This window comes from Terrapene carolina, unplaced genomic scaffold (genome assembly GCF_002925995.2).
Source record: "Terrapene carolina triunguis isolate 2854851 unplaced genomic scaffold, T_m_triunguis-2.0 Scaffold233, whole genome shotgun sequence".
Taxonomy (NCBI): domain Eukaryota; kingdom Metazoa; phylum Chordata; order Testudines; family Emydidae; genus Terrapene; species Terrapene triunguis.
The window spans coordinates 11,539,758-11,558,249 of record NW_020664584.1 but is presented as its reverse complement, the minus strand read 5'-3'; the positions used below and the strand labels follow the sequence as shown (position 1 = coordinate 11,558,249).

The 18,492-nt window shown below is 41.8% G+C and overlaps 1 protein-coding gene across 4 annotated transcripts in view; it reads left to right on the top strand.

The window, feature by feature from the left end:
• The window catches only part of PHF20 (PHD finger protein 20), a 153,219-nt gene that overhangs the window by 36,797 nt on the left and 97,930 nt on the right, over positions 1 to 18,492 (top strand). For all 4 annotated transcript variants that reach the window (XM_026656850.1, XM_026656848.1, XM_026656849.1 and 1 more), the window contains exons 3-7: positions 2,682 to 2,853; positions 3,313 to 3,397; positions 5,774 to 5,853; positions 12,978 to 13,365; positions 13,941 to 14,048. In XM_026656850.1, the coding sequence (XP_026512635.1) occupies positions 2,682 to 2,853; positions 3,313 to 3,397; positions 5,774 to 5,853; positions 12,978 to 13,365; positions 13,941 to 14,048 (833 nt within the window). The remainder of the gene's footprint in view (positions 1 to 2,681; positions 2,854 to 3,312; positions 3,398 to 5,773; positions 5,854 to 12,977; positions 13,366 to 13,940; positions 14,049 to 18,492) is intronic.

The following is an 18,492-nucleotide window of genomic DNA, read 5'->3' as shown; positions in this document are numbered from 1 at the left end:
CTGAGAGGGATGAGGAGTGGAGCATGCTTTCAGAAGTCTTAAAAGAGCAACACTCCGATGCGGAAACTACAGAACCCGAACCACCAAACAATAAAATTAACCTTCTGCTGGTGGCATCTGACTCAAATAATGAAAATGAATGTGCGTTGGTCCGCACTGCTTTGGATTGTTATCGAGCAGAACCCGTCATCAGAATGGAGGCATGTCCTATGGAATGGTGGTTGAAGCATGAAGAGACATATGAATCTTTAGTGCATCTGGCACGTAATATCTTGCAATGCCAGTCAGTGCCATGAGAACGCTTGTTCTCACTTTCAGGTGACATTGTAAACAAGAAGCGGACATTATTATCTCCCTCAAATGTAAACAAAGTTGTTTTTCTGAGCGATTTGGCTCAACAAGGAGGAGGACTGAGTGGACTTGCAGGTGCTTAGAATTTTACATTGTTTTGTTTTTGAATGCAGGTTTTTTGTATATAATTCTACATTTGTAAGTTCAACTTTCATGATAAAGAGGTTGCACTACAGTACTTAGGTGAATTGAAAAATACTATTTCTTTTGGTTTTTACAGTGCAAATACTTGTAATAAAAATAAATATAAAGTGAGCACTGTACATTTTGTGGTGTTGTAATTGAAATCAATATATTTGAAAATGTAGAAAATATCCACAAATATTTAAATAAATGGTATTCTATTATTGTTTAACAATGCGATTAATTACGCGATTAATTGCGATTAATTTTTTTAATCGCTTGACAGCCCTACTTAAATCTAATGAACTGCAGGTTTAGACAAGAGCATGTTTACTTGCATTACTCCTTGATCAGACAGAATTGCTGCGTTCCTGTTGATTTATACCTTAGAGCTGCTGGAGTGAAATAGTTAAGTTGCCCCTGTTGGGGGTTCTGAAAACCTTGGGTAACAGCTTTGAATGCTTCAGAAACTGTAATTTGGTCTTGCAGAGATTTAAAACTTGAGTATCTTTTTAACTATGTTAGTGAAGTTTAGCCTTTAAAGATGTTGGTACATAGCCTCAATGTTGAGATTTTGGATGTGTTCTCTTGGCACTGGCACGTGGTCAAATATAGTTAATGGATAGAAAGGATATTGTGGCAACCAGGGGGGACCAGTTTGAGAAATTTATGTAATTTACCCTTGGGAAAAACAGGAGTAGTGTCTATATATCCATGAGGTTCCTGTCTGCACATGTCAGGCTGTTAAATGGTGGTAGCTGCAGTGACAGGTCTGCCTAAAGTTAATGTGTTTCTGATAAGTCCTTGATAGGTTCAGTCACTACTAATTGTTGGGTGGTCCCACTTGCAGTCCAGTATTTCTTCTATCTTATGAAATAGATCTGTCAATTGATGAGGAGGTGTATACTGAACCCAGAATGATACTTGACCATTTATGAGGCTGTCATTGTGGGAAATTAGAGGCATGAGAGACGTGCAGGTTGAGCCAAGTTGGGTTTAAACAATGCATAAACGTTAAGGAGAACATAAAGCAATTTATAATGAAATGATTTGGATAATGATAGGCTGGTTATCATGACACCAATGCTGGGCAAAGGAGTGGAACTGCTGGTTTCAAACTTTATCCATAAAAATTTATTGTGATTGAAAATAGGTTCTTGTCAAAGTACAATATCAGATTGGTTGGCAAGATTACAAGTTTGAATGGTAAGGGTAACTTGTGTAATATATTTTTCTGTTAGATAATTGATTTATTACTTCATTATTTATTACATGAATTGCCTAGGGAGGTTGTGGAATCTCCATTACTGAGGATTTTTAAGAGCAGGTTGGACAAACACCTGACCGGGATGGTCTAGATAATTTATTCCTGCCTTGAGTGCAGGGGACTGGACTAGATGACCTCTTGAGGTCCCTTCCAGTTCTGATTCTATAATTATATCCTGTTTTTTTAAAAAATGTACAAAATCAATATCCCTATTAAATTAATTAAATTCTAATTGATAAATATCAAAGCTTGTTTATAGAGGGTTTGAGTAAGGTGCATCTAGTTGAATGTACCAGAGGGATTAGCTCTATCTCAGTGCTATTCAGTATTGAGCAGTAACCTGAAAGGAAATATGAAATTATTGCCTAGTTAACCAGCAGATGACACAAATTTGTGGATTGGTAAATGATGATGACAGGTCATAGATACTGAGTGAGCTGGATCACTTGGTAAGCTAGGCACAATCAGATATGTATTTTAATACAGTTAACAGACTTGTATACTTACAAATATAGATATTGCCATGCTAGATCAGATGCATGATCCAGTTTAGTCCAGTATGCTGTCTGAGTACTAGTCCTATTGATTGAAGAGGCATCCCAAAATTGTGCTTGTCTTGCTACCTTTGTTGGAAAGACAGTGAGATAAAACATAGACGTTTATTTGGATAGAAGAGAGGTTTCATTTTACTGTTTGTAGAAGCTATACATAAAACAAATTACATGAAAATAGAAAAACTATGGGAAAAGGCTGTTCCCATATCTTCAGGTCTCGGTACCACTACAGACGGCTTAAGCATCATTTTTTTCCCACTTTTGCTAGTGTCAGCAGAACAACTAGATATATGTATGGCCTTATATTGTAATCATCCTACTGATTTTTGAGGCATCTCATTTTATTCTTAACCAGAGTTATTTTAGTGAACTCTTTATTTGTCTAGGTATCCAGCTCATATAGAAGAAATTGACTATGAAGAAGGAAAAGTGCTTATCCATTTCAAACGCTGGAACCACCGATATGATGAATGGTTTTGTTGGGACAGTCCTTATCTGCGTCCCTTAGAGAAAATACAGTTAAGGAAAGAGGGGTTACATGAGGAAGACGGATGTGGTGTAAGTTGAAAACAGTGTATTCAATGATTTCCCATTATTCAACTAGTTACGTACCAAGTCTTTTATGCATCTAAACCCATTAAGGTCCCTGAATACAGCATGTACGTGGCCAGATATAGTTTGTGATTGTTATAGCTGAGTGCTAACAATGTCATTGGTGTGATACAGCCAGAAGAAGGAACAGTCCTGCCTGAAGGAGCTTACCGTATCAATAGAATGCTGTGAACTTTTCTTTTTTGCATGTCTAGCCGAATATAAATTCTTTCTTATGCGCAAGTGCTGCTGCAGTGGCTGCCTGTTGAAGGATATGGGGTGTTTTTTCATTTTTGCTTTTTTACTTTTAACAAGGAAACAGTTCTAGTGTTTTAATGAAGCAGTATATTTTAAATCTTCCTAATTTAGTTTCTCTAATTCAGGAAATGTAAATTGTTAAAGAGGTTTTTTTTTTTCTCTTTGTAGGGATTTCGTATAAATGATCAGGTATTGGCTTGCTGGTCTGATTGTCGTTTTTATCCAGCCAAAGTCACTTCTGTTAACAAGGATGGTAAGTCACCTATTCGTTTTGTTGTAGTTAATAACTGGATAAATTTAATTGTGTTCAGAATTTCTTCATGCTTCCAGAGAACATAGCACATCTCTGCAAGAAAAGTCATTATACTACAATAAGTTAATTTTACGAAAAAGTTAGTTTTTCAATTTTGTAATTTCTCATTAAATGTTATTGGTATGTAACCAGTGGGTATGTTGTGCATTTTTTCCAGTGGCTAGCACAAGCTACCAAATGACCTAACTTGGGAGGAGAATCAATTAATTACAAATTTTTTTAGCCACTTCATATAATTGCTAAAGAAGTGTTGGCAGCAGAGAACAGGCACAACGTAGTCTTTTTTTGTCATTGTAAAGGAGAGGATACAATTTGATGGAAGACAAATTCTTTCTCTAAGATTCACATACATGCTTTCACCCTTAATGTATATTTTCTATACTTGGAAGACACAGGATAAATAAATAAAATACAACGATCTTTTCTAAATATCTGGGACGATTGCTGTATTCATCTTCCTTGAAATGCAGTAGTCTGAGGTTTATTTTCTTTTTCAGAGGTGCACAAAGCATTCTTCCACCAAAACTACCTCTGTATTCTTAATGAGTGTGTCAGGCCCACTATTAAATACATAAGTATATTTTTTGTTGAAATTTAAATGATTCTACATTTAAATCAGGTACGCTTTACTTTCAGCAGAACGCGTTATTTTCCTCATCATAGAAGTTGGAATTCAAATTTGTTACCTACAGTGTGCTTCCTGGAAAATATACTGTAGGGAACACTGTTTGGGAGTTGTAGGCTGGATCAGATAATAGAGTATGGTCCAGTACAATTTTTAAAGTGTCAAAACAATGAAGCGTGCGTCACTTCCTTTTGGAGCAGCAAAGAGTCCTGTGGCACCTTATAGACTAACAGACGTATAGGAACATGAGCTTTCGTGGGTGAATACCCACTTCTTCGGATGCATGGTATTCACCCACGAAAGCTCATGCTCCTATACGTCTGTTAGTCTATAAGGTGTCACAGGACACTGCTACTTTTACAGATCCAGACTAACACGGCTATCCCTTTGATACTTTCTTTTGGAGATTATTCCACAATTTAATACAGCTCTCTCAAAGATTATTTGCTGTGGACATCACTAAGAGATTATAGAGACTTACAGAATAATTTTCAGCCTAATGATTCTTAATATAGATCACTAAAATATGAGAGAAAAGGGTAGAAATGTGAAACACTTCAGTTTGATACACTGCTATGCAGGAGCAGAGTTTAGATGTATTCAGCATCATAATTACTAGGCTCTTCTCTTGCCAAGCAGGATTTAAGGCATTTATACATTTGTTTGCAACTTGGTCATTAGACTTGGGTACTCATTGTTAGTGGATTAGAGTCTCATGTGGAACTGTTCAGCAGCTTATTATAATTTTCAGATATTAAACATTTTTTTCATGTTTAACAGTCAGCAATTGATTTAATATAGAAACTTTAAAGCTTGTCATGGGTAAATAGCTATTTGGGGGTAAGGTTTTTTTTTTTTTTTTTTTAAATCTATAGGAATATTTTCATAATTTAGGAGAGATGTAAAATAGTACTAAGAGCATCTCAGTTGCAGAAAGCAGATCCTACAGGTTAAACCAGTGAGTCTTAAACTTTTGTACTGGTGACCTCTTTCACATAGCAAGCCTCTGAGTGCGACCCTCCCTTATTAATTAAAAACATTTTTTTGTATATTTAACACGATTATAAATGCTCAAGGCAAAGCAGGGTTTGGGGTGGAAGCTGACCACTCGCGACCCCCTACATAATAACCTCGCGACCCCCTGTGAGGGGTCCCGACCCCCAGTTTGAGAACCCCTGGGTTAAACACACAGGGCCATTTCCTACTTCCTGCACTCCCTTCCTTCAATGGCACTACCAGTGTGAGTACTGTAAACAGGAAGGAATTGCTCATATTCCTTCATTTGACTTTGATCCCTTTTGGATCTGTTAGTCTCAAAATTAATTCTTTTGTTTTATTTTTTCAGTTGAAAGCATGGAGTCTAAGAAATAATTTCATCAATCCCAGTGTGCATGCTTTCATGTGTATTGACAATACATTTTTTTACTCATGATTTTTATTAGTAAACTTGTTCTTACGTTAATATAGATGAAACTAGAAGAAATAAACTGTATTCTCCCTTCATACATATTTCGTGAAAGAAGAGGCTTAAAGTTTAAGGATATAAATTTTCGTAACCCTAAAAAAGTGAACTTTTATTTAGAACCAGATGTGCATCTCTAGAACTGGAGTGTTCAGTGTTTATTCTTTGAATAATTATCAAAATGCAAGTTAAATTACACTGTTAATTGGGATGTGTTCTCAATTTTTAGGTACTTACACTGTGAAATTTTACGATGGAGTAGTTCAGACTGTCAAAAATATTCACATCAAAGCTTTTTCCAAAGATCAGGTGAGGAATGTTGTATGTTTTCCAATTTAATTCTAAAAGACTAGCTGTTTCTTAAATCTGAATTCAGTTGATTTGTTCATGTTTGCGTCAGTGAAAAATCCATCAAGTGAACACTTAACTAATTTTTGTTTTTAATCTAGAATCTTAGCCAGTAAATGATTTTAAATAAATATTTGTAATTTATCACTACAGGAATGTGATTTAAGTTTGTATCATATCTGTCATGTATTGTCAATACTTTAATCAGCTCTGCCCTAATAATATCCTGTGATAACTTATTTGTTTTTTAAACGTATACCCGTCACACAGTTGTTCCTGAGCACGTGTACACGCACTTCTTAAAATGATAAGAGACTAGCTGATCACTGTCAAATAAAATGTCAGACTCCAGATCTAGGTTGTAAACATAACCCACAGTCATGTCCTTAGGCAAAAGCTGTGCACCAATTCTTGAAAGCCAGTAGGCTGGGCATCTGTCAGACTTGTGGAGGAAGTGAATTCTAGATTTGAAGGCTCTTCATTGAGATGCCCTGCCAACAGGAATTGTCAGGCGAGAGTCTGTTGGCTAATCTCTTCTGTTGTCAATACAGAAGGAGATCCTGAAAGAATCTTCATTGCAATGACAAGTGGATTTATTTTATTTAAAGTGTTTTTCTTATATCACTGAATGATCTTTTTATGAAACATTCTGCATAATAAAAATTAAGTTTTTCTTTGATTGCATATGTCCATTCCTCTGAAGGCGTGCGTGTGTGTGTCGTGCACTGGTGCTGGAGATTTTTCCTTATCAGTAACCATGGGGGTGGCTACTGATGCTGGATAATATCATTCTTTTGTAGTTGTAAGGGAGATGCTGTGCTGGACAAATTTTCTGGTATGTTGTAGTTTATCATAATTAGGGACAAAGGGTAAAATTTTCAGAAGAACCTGAATGACTTAGGAGCTCAAGTCCCAGTAAAAGGGGAATTAGCTTCCTAAGTCATTTAAGTCCTGTTCTGCCAAAGCCAAGACACTCTCACCCTCTACCCCCCAGAGCCCAGGGATCCAGAGGGAGAAACACAGCCTGATGCTGGATCCTGGGCTTGCAAGGAGTTTCCTTCCTTCAGAGCGTGCTGGGAACTGCAGCTGCTGGGAATCCTCCAGTCCGTGTCTCTCTCCTCCTCCTCCTTCCCCCCCCCCCCCGTCTTCTATTTGTGAGCTAGGCTCTGCCAAGTCCAGCAGCCCCTAGTGGCGGCCAACAACTATGCAGCCCATTTTGGGGGGTCAGGGAAGGAAGTTCTGCATGCACAACATGAATTTCTGAAAAATTCTGCATTATGCACTGGCACAGAATTTCCCCAGGAGTAAATGTGTGTGACCCATAGTAGGCCTCCCATAGGCGCTGTTAGAGGGTTAAGATGGATAATCAGATGAACATGCACTCCCAGTATGATGCTGTGGCCAAAAAACTAATGTGATCCTGGGATTCATAAGTAGGGGGATATTGAGCAGGCAGAGAGAGGTTATACCTTTGTTTGGCCCTGCAATACTGTGTCCAGTTCTGATGCCCACAGTTCAAGAGGGTGTTCATAAATTGGAGAGGGTTCAGAGAAGAGTCAAGAGAATGATTAAAGGATTAGAAAACATGCCTTCTATAGACTCTAAGAGCTCAATCTATTTAATTTAGAGAAGGTTGGGATGACTGGATTACAGTCTATAAGTACCCACATAGGAATAAATATTTAATAATGGGTTCTTCAGTCTAGCAGAGAAAGATATAACATGATCCAGTGGTTGGAAGTTGAGGCTAGACAAATTCAGACTGGAAATAAGGATAATTTTTTAATGGTAAGAGTAATTAACCATTGGAACAGTTTGCCAAGCATTGTGGCGGGTTCTTCATAAGTCGCAATTTTTAAATGAAGATTGGATGTTTTTCTAAAAGATCTGTTCTAGGAATTATTTTGGGCAAGTTTTCTGGTCAGTGTTATACAGATTAGACTGATCAAATTGATCCTTCTGTTACTTCTGGGGGAATTCTGTGCCAAAAAATTAAAAATTCTGTGCACAATACTTTAAAATTCTGCACATTTTATTTGTCAAAATAACACAATATAATCATACCAGTTTCAATAATTTTGGTAATTTATTTCAAAATACCTGTCAGCAAGTATGTCTGTAAAAGTACCGACAAAAAAGATTTCCCCCAGGAGTGGAGAGTTAAATAAACCCCTACAACAACCCAGTTCTCTGTTATGCTTTTGTTTGGTGTCTTGATCTGGGTGTGTCACACGTGCCAGGTGGGCACATCTTGAGGGAAAAATCAACCCCTCCAGTCTCAGACACTCGCACCCCTTACTTCGCAGAGCTCAGCTGCGGAGTGCCCCCCAGCCGAGACATCTGCAGCCTCTATCCCCCCCATAGCCCAGCTATGGGGTGTCCCCCTGAACTCCTGGCCCAGACACCCGCATCCCCTACTCCCAGAGCCCAGGAATCCAGAGAGAGAAACAGCCTGGTGGTGAGTTCTGGACTTTTATGGAGTTTCCTGCACGCTGCCACCTCCTTTCATGATGTGCCGGGGACTGCAGCTCCAGCTCTCCCTTCTTCTGTCCATATCCTGTATTTGTGAGCTGGAGAGCTGGGCTCTGCTGGGTCTAGCAGCCCCTGGTAGTGGCCAGCAACTCTGTAGCACCTATTCCGTGGGGGGAAATGAAATTCTGCGCAGAACATTAATTCTCTGCAAATTCTGCATTGCGCAGAGGCACAGAACTCCACCAGGAGTAATCTATGAACTATGTGGTTAAATCAGTTTATCAAGGGTTACTGGATTTCGTGGCAAGAAAGTCACATTCATCTGTTTTGTGAGACTGCAGACTCGTTGTCCGCAAGGTTGAAAAAATTGTGTTTATGACTGTGTTTTTGACCCTTCTGTGTATGTTCCTTTGACTAGGGAACAGGCTGTACAGATTCTAGCACAGAACATTGGCTATTTGTTGCTGAAAGGGGGGAGCTAGGTTTCCAGATTTTCTTACGTCATGAAGCAGTGTGGACAGTGGGCATTCAGAACAAAGTAATTCCTTCAGTTCTAGATCTGTAAAGAGTGAAAAATGCTTTAGCAGGCTACATAAATAACATATGATTGGATCAGATGGACTTGGTGTGTGTGTGTGGTGGTGTTTTTTTTTTTTTTTTTTTTGGCCATCAGTCTGCTTTTGGAATCACTGAAAAAGATCATGTAATGTCCAAAGATGGGGTTCCAAGTTCTTATCTTAGACTTAATTGCTTGGATTTTCTCTTATCCTTAATAGATTTGGGATTACCAATAGTGCAAGTATATTTGCTGTAATAGCTATTTCTGCTTACTGTATCCCCATTTAAGGGGGGGAGAGGGTTCAGATTTCTTTCATCCTTTAACAGAGTTTCTCAAAGATTGGAATGTTTATCCTCCAATTTATTGATCAATGAGATCATGAGCCTGAAGTCTGGTCCCTACTTTGGTAGCCTGTATTTATTGTGGAAAGTTTTTCCTAGTGGCTATATGACCTCAATAGTTTCAGGGTTGGAAGACAGAACCTCATTGTACAATTTGAAATAGTTTTGACATTTCATCCATATTTGATTTTTACAATTTCATTTGTTTTCTGTGTTTTTCTGAAGCATTAAAGTCTTCAAAGTAGAGCTTAGTTACATATCTTAGATATTAAAAGGGATATTAGCAATTTATTACCTTCCTATCAGAAAGTATACAAAGTGAAAACACTGTTTCAGGCCAGTGGCTTTTGAACTGGATCAAATAGTGTATTCAGACATGCTGTAGCCTAGCTGGGGTTGCAGTTTGGCATTTTGGCAGATGATTTGATTTAAGTCTGGAATTATCCTTTAAAAAATATTTGAATAGTATTTGAGTTTTGATATGTGTGTTAATGAATTGTGCTGATAATCTGTTGCTCAGTGAGTATCTGAATACAGTAAAATCTGCCTTAGTGACCACTTCTGACGAGGGGCCACCTGTCATGAGCGACTACTTGCAGAGACCGTGGAACGTTTTCCTCCCTATAACATTTAACTTAAAGTTTCTCAAAATGGGGTCCGTGGATCCCTGGGGATCCCCGAGGGTACTCAAGGCGGTCCGTGGGCCCCGCTGAGCAATTCTTCCTTCTCCTTCCCTCAACTCCTCTCCCTCCCTCTATCTCCTGGAGGCTACTGAAGCTAAACCGGGAGATATTAGGTGCTAAAAGTCCGGTGGCACAATGGGGCTAAGGCAGTGTCCCTGGCTCCACGCGCTGCCCCCACCATGAGCGCCAACTCCATAGATCCTATTGGCTGGGAACTGCGGCCAATGGGAGCTGTGGGGTGGTGCCTGTGGGTGGGGACAGCATGTGGAGCCTAGGAGCCACTTCCAGAAAGATGTGCCGCGTCGCTTTCGGGAGTCGCCCGAGGTAAGCGCAGCCCAGCCGGAGCCTGTATCCCAAACACCCTGCCCCAGACCATAGCCCTCATCCTGCACCCAAAATCCCTCCCAGAGCCCGCACCCGCTCCTGCACCGCAACCCTCTGTCCCAGCCTGGTGAAAGTGAGTGAGGGTGGGGGAGAGCGAGCAACAGAGCGCGTGAATGGAATAAGCGGGGGGTGGGAAGAGGTGGGATCGGGTGGGACCTTGGGAGAAGGAGTGGGGTGGGGCCTGGGGCTGAGCGGGGTGGCTTGGGGGTCCCTGAAAATTTTTAAATCAAAACGGGGTCTTCGGGTTGCTAAAGTTTGAGAACCGCTGCCTTATAATTTAACTGTGAAGAGCAACGACCTGTCAGCTGCGACGAGTGACAACATTTTCTTAGTCCCATCCATAAAAACAAAGCTGTAGGAGAAACTGATGGTCGCTTCAGTCTGTTTTGATGTTTCCAGCAAAAGATTTTTTTTCTTTTGTACATTACGGTTTCTGCAATGTATGGCCTCATACTCAACAGGAACTGGAAATTGAACTTGAACAAACAGGAACTTTAAAGGAAGATGTGAATGTGTACACTATTGTATGTCGCAGTTTAAAGCTAAAAGAAGTCGTAATGGAAGAGAGAAAATGCAAATCCAAAGTGTTTCTTACACTGGAGCAACATGTTAAAGCGGTATTGCAGCTAGAAGCTTGTACCAGTTACCGTCAAATTGCCAAACAGTATGGCGTTGGAAAAACACAGATCCAAAACCTGTTACAATGGAAGGCAGAAATCCTTGCTGATGTGTCAAATGCAAAATCTTCAATGAAAATTAAATGTGCTAAAACTAGAAATGAAGTCAATTTTTTCACTTATCAGTGGTTTAAATCCACTGTCGCTCATCATGTAAATGTGTCTGGGTCAATGCTAAAAGCGCAAGACATGAAATTCGCAGAGGAGTTGGAAAACAGGGAGTTTAAAGCCAGCAATGACTGGCTTGAATCATTTAAGAAGAGTCACAGCCTTGCCTTTGGTATAGCATGCAGGGAGCGTGGAGACATTAATCAAGAGGTGGCTTCAGATTAGAAGCAAAAGTTAGCTGAAGTCATACAGGATTATGAACCCTCTGAAATCTATAATATGGATGAAACTGGACTGTTTTTTAAAGACAGCAGCATTAGCAAAACCCTCCATATCAAAGGCTAGCAATGTGTAAATGGGAAATATTCAAAAGAAAGAATCACCCTTTATTATGCACCAACATGAATGGAGATAAAGAAAAGCCTGTACTGATTGGTAAATCCCAATGCCCACGAGGCTTTGGCAAGTTGAATATCAGAGTTGCCTGTGGAATATGAATTCAACAAAAAAGCATGGATGAACTCCGAGCTTTTTGAAAAATGATTACAGAGATTTGACTGCAGATTGCTATTATCGAGGACACAAAATTCTGTTTACGGAAAATGCCCCATGCCACCTCCCTGTTAAACTCAAACATTAAACTCTGCTTCTTTTTCCCCCAAACAGCACCTCTGTGTAACAGCCTATTGATGCTGGGGTTATTGAAACCCTAAAACTGAACTTTCGGAACAGGCAAATTCAATTTATCTTTCATCAAATGGAATCTGGCGTAACTTCCTCGGGTCCAGTGCATTTGAAAAGGGTTTCACTCTTCAGTGAATACACTGGGATCATTGAGCATGGAGTGAGACTGAGCCAAGCACCATCAAAAAATGCTTTGCTAAATGCAGACTCACCAAATGAAGATGTTCATCTAGGAGATGAACATGAGCTTCCTCTTTCGGTAGTTAACATGTTGCAAAGTCTTTTTGGGAGTGCTGATTGAGAAGATGTACCAGATTGATGAGAACCTTGCAACAACTGATGAGGTCACTGACAGGTCAATGCCTGCTACAAAACTAGAAAATTTCAAGCCATGTGATGACTCTCACATTGACACAAAAACTGATGATGAAGGGGATAGCAATGGTGCCTCTGAACCCCGGTAAGAATAATTTTTATGACTGAAGCCAAGAATATGATTAAAAACATGAAAGCATTTGCCATTCAAAAGGGCAATAACCGACTTTTAGAGCTATTCAACGATGCAGAAGAAACGGTAAACATGCTCGTATTGTCACAGAGGCAGACAAGAATAAATGACATTTTCAAATAAATACAAGCTACTGTAGAGTGAAACCAAGACTTTGTGATAACACAGGTAATTGTAAAAATTCTTTTGCTTCAGTGTAGAGAATATGCACTTTTATTAGTGTACTGAATTTCCTCTTTTGATTAACACATACTGTTCTACTGTATTAATAAACCCACCAAGAGATTTTTAAATACAGTACTATATTGTATACTATATGTAATGTTCATGTAATAGGTAATGAAAATTAAACATGAAACATTGGTAACACTAGTAGCCTTTCTGTGCCTTGTAAAAGTGCCCATTTTACAGTAAGCCTTTGAAGAGAGACCACCTCTTACAAGCGAGCACTTCTGCTAACCCCCAAGAGTGGTCACTCTTGGCAGGTTTTACTGTAGCGCTCTGCCTATAATCTTAAATTTTTAACTTATGGGTTATACTGACATGACACCTGGACCCCTCCCCTGTTCCTTTGCTTACATTTTTTTTTTAAATTCTTATGTTAAATATAAAGAAATTTCAAAATGCAAAGAATCATGCATTTTTCACTTCATGTTTTCTTTATTTTAGAATATTGTGGGTAATGCTAGGCCTAAAGAAAAAGGTAATGAAATCCCTTCATCTCCTGAAAAACGGGAGAAGTTTAAAGAACAGAGGAAAGCAACAGAGAATGCTAAGAAGGACAAGGATGAAAAGGTATTAAAGACAGAAAAAAGATCTAAACAACCTGATAAAGAAGGAAAAATAATAGTCATCTCAGAAAAAGGCAAGGTCTCTGAAAAAAATATACCTAAGAATGGGAAAGAAGACAAAGAGAATATATCAGAAAATGATATGGAATATTCAGTAGATACACAAATTGAGAAGAAATCTGAAAATGACAATGTGAAGAGTCTACCAGAAAACATAAAGGAAACTAAAAGAAAACGTGGTAGACCACCTATAACACCCCCAACAGGTTAGTACTTAAAATATTTGTATTTAGGCAGTATTCTAAAAAATCTTGTAGGGAATGGGAGATGCTGAGCAGCTCAGCACTGCATTCTTTTCTGATTTGGGGCATGGGGATCTTTATGTTCTAAGTAAATGGAAATAAATGTTGCTCTTACAGCACTTATTTTAGCTCATTCACTACAACCTCCCGTCATGACAATCTGCAACATATTTGGTTGTATTTAAATAACATTGGTAGAGAGGTCTAAAAATTTAGTAATAGAGACATAATTTTTAAGGACATAGTTGCAGAGCTGATGTGTAGACACTAACATGACAATATGTGATGTTATAAATGGGATTATATGGTAAAATGAATGTTTATTAAAGAGTCAGTCATGATCTACCAAAATAGCTAATAAGAGGAAACGAAATAAAGAAAATTGCAGAATTAGAGAGAGATACTAATATTGTCTTTTTATAAAGCTCTGAAAAAGTGAGTTTGTATTTTTTTTTAAATATACAAATTTGAGGATTTTAACTGACTTTAATGGTATATTTAGTCAACTCTTATTCCTCTGGTTTTATGTAAATTTGTAGAGCAAAGTTCTCAAACATTGCAGCCAATAACATTGGAATTAAGAAGGCGGAAAATACCTAAAGGAGGGGAAGTTCCATCAAAACGCATCAGGGTTGAAAAAAACTTGTGTGAGTATTTTTAGTACTTCAACTTTTGTAACTTAGGGTATTTTATAACATTGTTCTTTCTATAATATTGTCTTTGAATTTGAATTTGAATTTTAGATGGTCTAAAGGCTGTGTGTGTTATCATTGCAACAGATTCCCTAGATAATTTACGTCGGGTATTGAAGTGTAGCAATATTGTAAGTAGTCCCCTCCAAAATCTTGAAAGCAAGATTTCATAGATTTTTTTTTTTTTTTTTAAGTCTAGAAGGGATTAAATTGGACTTCCTTAAGTAGTGGAGGCCATATAATTTCACACAGTGATTCCTGAATCTATCCCAATAAATTGTGGTTTAACTATAAGATATCTTTTCAAAAAGACCTCCAATGCTGATTTAAAGATTTCAAGTATGGCGAATCCATCACATCCCTTGATAAGTTGTTCGACTGGGTAATTTACCTTCACTATTAAAAAAATATTTTCACCTTATTTCTAACCTGGATTTATGTAGTTTCAACATCTAGCCCTTGGATCTTGTTATGCCTTTGAATGCTAGATTAATGAGCCTTCTACTAATACCTCGGTAATCCCATTCCCTCTGAACTTTAACATGCCCTACAAGATTTAAGGAGCTCAATTTCTTTTTAGATTATTTGGATGATTGTCCACATGCACATTCCGCTGATGGCGGTACACATTTTCCTCATGTACTCGAGTTTGGAGTCTTTTGGCGAGCAGTATATGATGCACATGTGCCCCAAGAGTACTCTTGTTCTGCATCAAGGGCATAGAAAGGTGGAGTGCACCAACTGCCACTTAGTTCTACTCACAACCTCTTAGCTTCGAAATGAAGTAGCTTGCTGACTCTGTGACTGTGAGCAACTTTTTGCTAGTCTTATGGTTAGTTATTAGCTATATGTTTGCTTTAGATCAGGGGTGATGAACCTACAGCCCGTGGGCTGGGTCCGGCCCGCTGCTTCATTTCATCTGGCCTGTGGCAAGTCTCTACACTGCGGGCTGGAAGCCCCGACACTTGATGCCCGCCCGCAGGGCTGGAGCCGCGAAAGCTGGCTTGCCCTGCTGCGGGGAGAAGCTGGGGTTGCCAGACCAATAAAAGTCCAGTTGGCTGTGCACAGTTTCTGGAAGTGACCGGCATGTCCCTGCAGCCACTAGGAGCAGAGGTGATCAGGGAAGCTCTGCACGCTGCCCCCACCCCCAGCGCTGGCTCCGCAGCTCCTATTGGCCAGAAACTGTGGTCAATGGGAGCTGCGGGGGCGGTGCCTGTGGGCACGGGCACCGAGCAGAGCCCACTGGCCTCTCCGCCTAGGGGCTGGACGTGGAGGCCACTTCTGGCAGCAGGGAGCCTGCCTTAGCCCCGCTGTGCCACCACCCGGGAGCTGCCTGAGGTAAGCACTGCCTGGCCAAATCCCACACCCCAACCCCCCTGCCCCAGGTCAGAACCCCCTTCTGCACCCTAACTCCCTCCCAGATTCCGGCACCCCCACCTGCACCCCAAACTCCCTGTTCCAGAGTGGAACCCTCTCCCGCACCCTTACTCCTTCCCAGACCCTGCACCCCTACCCCAGCCCTGGGCCCCCTCTCGAACTCAAATTCCCCCAAACCTCCTCCCGCACTGCTGCCCCAGCCCTGAGCCCCCTCCTGCACCCCAAACCTCATGGTCCCAGCCCGGAGCCCCCTCCTGCACCCGAACCCCTCATCCCCAGCCCCACTCCACAGCCCGCACCCCCAGACGAAGCTTTCATCCCCTCCCACACCCCAACCCCTTGCCCCAGCCCAGAGCCCTTTCCTGCATCCTGAACCCCTAATTTCTGGCCCCATCCCGGAGTCTAGGGGACGCACCGAGCCTCCGCGCCCCCCCGGTGGGGGTTGGAGCTGTGAGCACCAGCTCACTCCGCTGTGGGGGAAGCCTCGAGCACGCACACCCACCCACCCCCTGTGTGCGGGGCTGTGTATGTGTGGCCCGCGACTGATTTTTTTTTTCTGTGGGTCAGTGGCCCCTGATAGAAAAAAGGTTCCCCATCCCTGCTTTAGATAATGTGCCTATTGGCACTTTTCTCTAGTTTTAAGTAATGTTAGTAGATAAGTATCCAAGTTACAGAGTGGCCTCATGAGGTCTCCTGGCTTTAAGTACTGTCTGGCATGCAATAAAGCAGTGCCTATTCATGATGGTCACATTAAGTGCCTTTATTGCCTAGGAGAATTGCATATATCTGGGAAATTCTTGATTTGTAAGTCGTATAGTGCCTGGACAGAGAAAGAACAGAGAAGTGTACTTATATGACTAAATTCATAAGACCGGCTTCGGATCCTAGCTCTTGAGGTGCCCCCCACCCCTCTGTTGGAGCCAAAGAGTGAAAGTGCAGGCTCCTTATCTGGAGGGGGCCCCATCTTCATCCAGATCCACCAAGAAATTGGAGGGCAAGACTGAGAGTGCGGGTAGCCCTACAGGGAGATCTCCCACCTGTTCTTACTCCCATCAGCACTATTTGTTCTCAGATTTCACCGTCCTGTATAGTTCTTGTGTAAGCTCAGTTCCATATTGGTCCATAGGAACTGGTAGTGAGCTGACACTAAGCAAAATCAGAACCTCTGAAACCTCACTTCTTCTTCGAGAGATGTCCCTGTGGGTGCTCCACTCCAGGTGTTGGTGCGTCCCTGCGCCTTTGCTACGAAAAATCTCCGAGCGGTACTCGTACTGGCCACGCATGCGCAGAGGCTGCCCCCCGCTGTGAGTCTAGGATAATAGTACACATGCGTGGCCAATCTCCTCAGTTCCTTCTCTACCGTCCCCGGCCTGAGACGGAGCTCAGCAGACTCGTTAGGAAATCCCTCACTTTCTTACAATTACCTGTTATAGTAGTTAGTTTGTTGTCAGTTCTTGTTAGTCTAGTTTATTACTTCTTTTTTTCTCTCAGCCGCAGCCGCTTCTACCATGCCTGGCTCCACAGGCTTTAAGCGCTGCTCTACGTGCAAGGATCCTATCCCGCTCTCTGATGGCCATTCTCTTTGTATAAAATGCCTGGGGGAAACACACACTCCCCAAAAATGTGCCCACTGTACCAAACTCAGTTCCAGGGCACGAAAGGACAGGGAGCTCAAATTGAAACTGCTCCTCTTGCAGAAGTCTATCGGGTCAGTTTCAGACCCAGGCGCCGACGCCGGCTCTACTGCCCGCCACAGCCCCCCTGCTTCAAAAAACCTGAAGAAAACTTTAAAGAAGGGGCAGCCCTCTCCAACAAGGAAGTTGGTGAGGCACAAAAGTGCCTCAGGCAGGTCAACAGTTTCCCTGCCTGTGTTTCCTCGCCTCAGCACTTTTGAAGAGCCGGGCTCCTCAGGCACCGCACGAAAGCCGCCTCAGGTTGCGGCGGCGGTGCGAGGCTCCGGTGCCGAGGCCTCAGGCTTTCAGTTGCCTGCCTCGTTTATGGCACCGTTCGGCACCGCGACGGACGCGGTGCCGACATTTCCCGCCCTGGCTGACCCTCTGCGGGCTGATGTTGCCCCCCCGGCACCTACCACGGCACCGGCAACTGTGGCACAGACTGACAGGGGGATCAAAGGCAAAACCCCTGCTCAGAGGAATGTTCCCTCAGGGCAACTTCCTCCTCCACAGTTTTCACCTCATGCAGGAGCCTCACCTCTTCAATTTACTCAGACAGCAGATCTATCGGTGTCACCTATTCTGCAGTCTCCCCTGATGACTGCCTGTTTTTCTCCAATGCATGACTCAGGATCAGAACAACCTTCCTCCAGTGAGGAGGAAACTGATCCACAGGCAGTTTTTTCTCCATATCAAGACTCCCACACCCCAATCAACAGGGGTTACAAACAAATCACCTCAGCCTGTTATCAGGATCCTGCCCCATGGGGAGTGAACCCTTGGATGGCACCACCTATGCCCTACCCACCACCATGGCAATGTTGGGCACCATGGGTATCGTACCCCCGAGAACGCATGCGCTACGGCACTTCGACCAGGCGCAACGCCGGTTTAGCACCGCCACGTGACGGATCTGCCGGTGACATAAGATACCAGGCAGCACCGTCACACTCCCAGGAGCAACTGAGTCCTGCTCCTATTCCAGCAGAGCCCGACGTAACGCCTGAGGAAGCCTTATTTCCCCTTCCTCCAACACCGTCGGATGACTATGCAAAATTCCAAGACCTCTTTAAAAGAGCTGCTGGTGACTTAAAAATTAACTTGGAGGAAGTCACTGAACAACAGCATGAGCTAACAGACATCCTGCAGCCCTCTTCTTCCTCTAGAGTGGCATTGCCAATCAATGTAGCCCTTTTAGAACCCGCTAAATCCATCTGGCAGAATCCAGGCACGAGCCTACCTACCTGTAAACAAGCGGACAGGAAGTACTTCATCCCTTCAAAGGGCTCTGAATTCCTTTTTACCCATCCGGCGCCAAACTCATTGGTAGTGGACGCAGCGAACCAGAG